At 39.2% G+C, this 6,611-nt stretch overlaps 1 protein-coding gene across 1 annotated transcript; it reads right to left on the reverse strand.

The window, feature by feature from the left end:
- Nucleotides 1–204: 204 nt before the first annotated feature.
- On the reverse strand, nt 205–5,904 carry LOC106943881 (uncharacterized; the record flags this gene model as incomplete). The annotated part of the gene is made up of 10 exons (XM_015027173.1): nt 5,789–5,904; nt 5,636–5,671; nt 5,219–5,488; nt 3,287–3,550; nt 2,926–3,192; nt 2,572–2,841; nt 2,206–2,478; nt 996–1,268; nt 633–908; nt 205–549 (listed from the first exon to the last, which is right to left on the reverse strand). Coding segments are annotated over exons 1-10 (2,311 nt in total), but the record flags the coding sequence as incomplete, so codon positions are not given.
- Nucleotides 5,905–6,611: the final 707 nt, after the last annotated feature.

Consider the following 6,611-nt stretch of genomic DNA (forward strand, 5'->3'; position numbering starts at 1 on the left):
AAAAATGCTATTATAGCATGCAACACTTACTTTACATGCTTTTGTCACAGTGAACTAAATTGCATAGAAAATATTGCCGATATGCAATATGTTCATCTTAAACCAAAATCTGTCAATTGTATTTTTAAACATGTTTTACTTGGACTGAGTGTTCTCTAAACTGAGTGAATGTAGAACATGTGGATGAAAAGAAGCAAGACTGACCTGCAGACCAGACAAACTTTGGTTCACTGTAATCAGTCAAATGCTCTGGGTTTCCTCTTCCAGCTCTACATGCAAACCCTGCTGTTTGTTTCTGTCCATGAATGATGAAGGAGTTCTCTACAGTCCCTTTGATAGTGCCAGGCAGGTTTTCAAACCTGTATCCACTGGGAAAGTAAAAACTCCTACGTCTGCGTGCAGCAAACTCCATAATAGGTAATAAATCAGGAACAGCTTTATACCAGTAGAACCTCCATCCTGCAGATGGATGTTCCACCTCACAGCTCAGAGTCACTGAGGCTCCAGGACTCAGCCATGATGGAGACACAGTGAGGACTGGCGTTGGTGCTGTTGAAGAAAGTTTCTCAGTAACAGAAGAATTTAAATGAGTGATCTAGTTTAACATAAAAAAACAATGTTACTTGACTTACACGAAGCATATCTCCTCGTAAAGGGAGCGCTCCACCAAGTGACATTCTGTGGCTCACTCTTCCTCCTGCCTCTACACCAGTAGTACTTAGAAAATGAATAATCTAAACTAAGTATGTCATTTTGGGTTGATGGTGCATCCCCACTGGATGAAATCCATTCAAAAACCCAATCTGTAGGTTGTCCCTGGATCTGACATCTCAGAGTGACCTTCTCACCATAGTACATCATAGGCCAGTTTGGCTGCTGAGTCACAACAGGTCTCTGTTTGTCTGTCGCTGTTCCAAATTAAAGGAAAAAATTGATAAGGATTATTTTCTGTATGAACCTCAAAAATCGATGTACTAACTCATTGAAACACCTACCAGGTATGTCGACAGTAACTGACTGACTGGACTCTGTGTAGTAAACTGGGCGTCCTCTTCCTGCTCTGCAGAAATACAATCCATTCTCTGACGTAACGAGTTCTCCGTTTGTATCAGATTTCAGTTCCACAGGTTTAGAGGCGATCTCGACTCTGTACCAGTAGTAAGTCCAACTAGATGATGATGATGAAGATGGTTTAACAGAACAGGTTAGGGTCACAGTGCCCCCTGCTGAGTCTCTGTCAGGAATAATTTGAGCCTTCGGTCTCTGCTCTGTTGAGATAAAGAGGTAAACTATTGTTAAAAAAGAACAAAAAGAACAAAAATAAACACTAAAAAACACTGCAGCTGCAAATTAAACATCAGTTTCTTAATGACATTGAAATAAATGCTTTCAACTATCAAACTCAATATTCTTAGTGTTTAAACTAATAGGCTCGTTAAGTGTTGTAGGAACAAAACTGACATTCACTCTGTATTTAAAAAAAAATAATTCAAGGGTCCTGCTACACCACTCCAGACTGTTGTCCAAACTGATATTTATTTCCTAAATTTTTGATTAAAAGAAAAATCTACAAGGTTTTCCTTTAGTCTGAAATGTAAGGCACTCTCAAACAATTTTCGTGAGACATTTCTGAATATTTGTCAACTGTCATCCTTCCATTTATGCAGAAAAACTTCTCCAAAGTAGACAGCTTCTTCCAGCATGCTTGATGAAAAGGTTATTGTTTGTGAGATGAGCAGTCCACAATGGTATTTCTCATGTTCATGGCACTCTGTAAGGAATGCTTTGGCAAAATTCAACAATGCTACTATGTTCATCAAGCCACACTTCCACAAAGACCAAATCGACAGAAGGTTTTAGCAATGGTTTGGTTAAGATGGGAGGATTGGATTCTTGGTGATCTTTCTCACCAGGATGTGCCCAGTTTATTTGGACAGGTGTAAGAAGACTCTTGTCTCATTTGAAGTCACTCACCAAAAGTCTTCAGACAAGCAAGAGTTTGTTAACACTGCACTGAAATACTACATTCGTACTACAATTAAAAGGTAGAATTGTGTTCTTGCGCTGCAGCAAAACAACATTTCGAGGTCTGTCTATAAATAATATCTTTTTTATAACAGTAAGTACAGATGAAACCAAAAAGGTCTATGTTTTACACTATAATGAAAATAATGGGATCTGGGTCAAGATGAATTTTATTCCCACCAGAAACTGTGACTGTCGTGATGTCGCTCCACTCGGTCGATGAATACAGATCCTGCTTGTTTCTCCCCAAACACCTGTAGTTCCCACTGCTGGACTCAGATGCATCAACAATTCGGTATTCATTCGTTGGTAATGTATCTGATATTGGCTTGCTCCATTCATAAACCCATTCGTTGTTTCTACCTCCAGAAATCTCACATCTAACAGTGATCGTCTCTCCAGAGTAAATCACGGGCCAGTCAGGCTCCAGAGAAACAGAAGCCATATTGGAAACTGTGAAAACACAATACAGGTGAGAAAAAAGTGGTGAATTGTTAAAGATTAGTCATGGATCATGCTAACAGCCATGAACGTCACCATAACTACCTCTTTTCTCAATGGTGATCCGATGACTTTCTTCAGTGAAGAAGACTGGACTTCCTCTTCCTCCCTGACAGTAGTACACTCCTCCCTGAGAGATACTGATGACATTTTCTGATTTTCCTTCGTCAACGGTCTGAACTTCAGAAATGTTGCCAGTGTGTCTGAACCAGTAGTATTTCCACTCAGTCGGATTGTCCACAGAGCAGGTGAGAGTTAAGTTGCCCCCTACTGGTATGAGTCTTTTATCGGCCCTCACCGTGGGTCTTGGTTTATCTGTGGTTTATTTGTGGTGAGAATAAAGCATCATTTGCTGAAAAAATTACCAAAAGACACAAAAAAACAAAAATAAGTACTTACCTGATACTCTCAGATGGTATGTTTGGCTCCACTCGGTTGAGGAAAATGGATCTGCTCTCCCCCTACACCAGAAGTCACCACTGGAGAAAACAGAGGCTCTAATATGAACTGTTCTCTCTCTTGATGGCGGCTTTGAAGTTGTTGTTCTCCACTCGTATTCCCACTTAGAGTTTCCTCCTCCCTTTATCTCACAGCTCATGGATATTGCCTCACCGCTGTATATCTGACTCCAGTCATGTTGCAAAGCAACATTTGCCTGGTTGGACACTGATTATGGTTTGAGTACAGAAAAAAAATTAAGCTGTGAATGCCAAACAACACTGTTCAGCTCATGTTCTTTTCTTCATGTTGTGAAACTCACATGTGTTCTCAATGTAGAACATTTCACTGGGCTCAGTCAAGAAATCTGGGCTTCCTCTTCTTCCTCTGCACCAGTAGATGCCTCCACGGTGGATGTTGATGGTGTTTTTGACAACATTGCTTTCAATCTGGCCTTCAGAGAATATGTGCCTGAACCAGTCATACTTCCATCCGGCAGAGTCTTGAACTGAACAGGTAAGTTCAGTCGGTCTGTCCTCTGAAATGGTCTTCCTGTCTGCAGTCACAGTAGCTGTAGGCCTGTTGGCTGATTTATTTAAAAGCAGTTTTGTTTTACATTATTATTATTATAGATATTTAAAAAAAAACAGCATCAAAAAATTATGTTTAGGCTGCATACTTAATTCATTATTTTACATTATTTATATGTATAAACGTTAAATAAAAGTCAGAATTTGTGAATTCATTAGTATTTCACCGAGAGAAATAAGTAGTTGATCCTCAAACAAGATGTGAGTAACTGGTGGTAAAACCCTAGCGTTACCAAGTTTCCAGAAATCTCAGGAGGGATTTCAGTCCACTCCTCTTTACTCTATACTCTCTCATTTCTGAAAGTTCAAAGGTTTCTTTGGATAGGTGACGTCGCAAAAGGAAAATATGCTTAAGATGTGCTTTAACCCTCCTGCAGTCCTAGTTTGACACTAAGGAAGAGAACAGCAGATGTCTCGGTCAGACAACGGTCAGAAGTGACAAGAGTATATCCCCAAAACTACAAGAAAAGAAAAACTTTGTACGAGAGGAAAATATTTATTATCCAAAGTTGGGCCTCCATTTAGCTGAAATGTACAAAATTATGACAATCGTGCCAATCATGAAAATGCATATTAATGTTAGGATGCATATATTTTCAAATATGAGTAAAGAAATAAGAAATTATCCCATTCTGGCATTTAGCCAATAATATGTGATCATTGTAAGCAGAACAGGCACTGCCTACTGGCCTACTCGCAAAAAGTGCATGTCTATCTCAGAGCATGTTTACTTTAAGACATCTTAGAATGATTTATCTCCTTTATGTTTCCATGGAAACCCTAGAGTTGAGAACAGCTTAACAGAAATAACCCAACTATGACACCTTCTGGTCAGGCAGGAAGCTGGCTTCTTATCGTCCTAGTCGTATTTTGTGACTGTCAAACAGTCACAGTTCTGTTTTTGTGTTAAGCTCCAGATTTTTAGCAAACATTCAGACGACATCAAATAGGAAAGAGATGTTCACAATCGTTTTATCTCAAACAATCTTTTTTTCTAACAGTATTCGAAGATGTTGCAGAGGTTATTTAGTGGAGTTGAGAAACAATTTGAATTAAGAAGAAAATGATATTGCAGAGGATGTGTGCAAACAGCATGCAATGTTTTCATTACCTGCTCAAGCTCTACAGCTTGAGCATTTCTGCTTTTTTTTTTTGTCACTTCTGTAAAAGACTTAGCTGTGCAACTCGGTCTGCAACTACCCAAAGTGACTTCACTGTGGTCAGTTCAACAGCAGCAGAAAAGCTGATACTATCTATGAGTGCTGGAACATGGCCGCATATGCTCCCCCTCCAGACCCGCCTCTAAGCGAAGGTCTTGAGTCAACAATACCATTCAAGGAAAAATGCATATATGTAGGTAATGTATGTATGTCCCCTCCCACCCTCAACACTGACATCATCCTGCTCAAATGAATGTTGGATCCAACATTCATTCCAAATGAATGTTGGATCCAACATACGAAATGTTGAAGTTCATAACTTCAACATTTCCAACATGAAATTTACAAATGAAATCATCAAACAGGATGCAGACTTCCCAGGTTAAGGAAACTTCAAGCAAGACAACTCAAACTGCACTCTCTATCCAAACTCTATGTCAGATGCCTAAGCTTGTGATGCTTCTGATGCCAAACCCGACTGCAGAGACGGTAACGTGAACATACCTGCCACAGAAAGCGTGATGTTGTTACTCTGCTTGATGAACCCTGGCGAGTCCTTATGATAAGCGGAGCACTGGTATCGCCCGCTCAGGTCGGTCGTTAGGTCGAGTTGAAGGAACTTTGAAACATCTGACTTGGAGACAATGTGTTGACCGTTTCGATGGAATAGGTAGCGCCAGTTAGAGTCGTATCCTGCTGTCATGTTGCATGTGAAGGTAACAGACTCTCCAAGAAATAAAGTGGATGAACTGGGGTCATGGGTCAACTGAACATCTAGATTAAACAACAAAAAACACAAGATGTAAACAATGAATGCTAGGCTACTTGTGTTATGCCAAAACATATTCAACTGGAAAAGGTTTAAGAGTAAAATTAGTGTGAAGATCCAGAGTAACAGATAAAAAAAAGACGTTACGTCACCTTGTGCATGTCCAAAATTGAAGACCATATGCAGCACTAAAAAGCAGATTTTAGACATTAAACATCATAACTTACTGAGACATATTATACATTTGATAAACACACTGCCATTTCAGCCATACACACATACACACACACACAAATTGTACTCACAAAGTAAAGTCACCCAACAGAGTGAGGTTTTCCCCATCCTAACCTACAAGATCTGACTTGTTCTGTATGAGCGTGAGTGGAGAAGGACAAGCAGAGAGTACAAGTTTAATGAAAATGGGGAACTGAGACGGTACATATCTTCATTTAGTGTCACAGTCCAACCCTCCTTCTACTTCCTTCCTTTGAAACACTGACCACATGAAGCTGTTCTACCACAAAAATAGAAAAAGAGTGTCCTCTTGTCACATGCAACCATCTTCTAACACTTACTGGCTCCCTGATGGCGTTTAAGTTTGCACTAAATGCTTGCAACTCTGTCAGAGAGTCTGAATAATGTTCTCCATTCCCTTCTGGGCCCACAGATCAAGTAAAAATTTCAATTAAAATGTTTTCCTTTTGCAAGAATTACATCTGCAGAGAAGTAAGAATGTGCTATTGTAAAGAAAAAGACAAAAATATCTTTAGGACACACGCTTCCTTGATGCATGAGGAACTCACAGAATAGAAAAACTTCAACCTTTTAGTCACTATTTATGTAATGTATCGGTAAAATAAAGATCAAATACCAGCTTTGTTTATAGTGATTTTGAAAAGCTATGACTCAAAAGCAAAAAAACAAACAAAAAAACTAGAACGCCTCTGCACACAATCGCTCGTACACACAGTCATGCATAAACACAAATGAGCCATCTGTATTTTATTAATACAACATCTCAATTTTGATTCCAGATCAAACTTTGATTTAATGAGCATTCATGACGATTTCTCCAGATATCATCTAACCACCTTCCTTTTTTTTTCTTCATGACAAAAAAGTAAATAG

The sequence above is a fragment of the Poecilia latipinna genome, unplaced genomic scaffold (assembly GCF_001443285.1).
Source record: "Poecilia latipinna isolate Pla-1442-1.1 unplaced genomic scaffold, P_latipinna-1.0 Scaffold6329, whole genome shotgun sequence".
Lineage (NCBI taxonomy): Eukaryota > Metazoa > Chordata > Actinopteri > Cyprinodontiformes > Poeciliidae > Poecilia > Poecilia latipinna.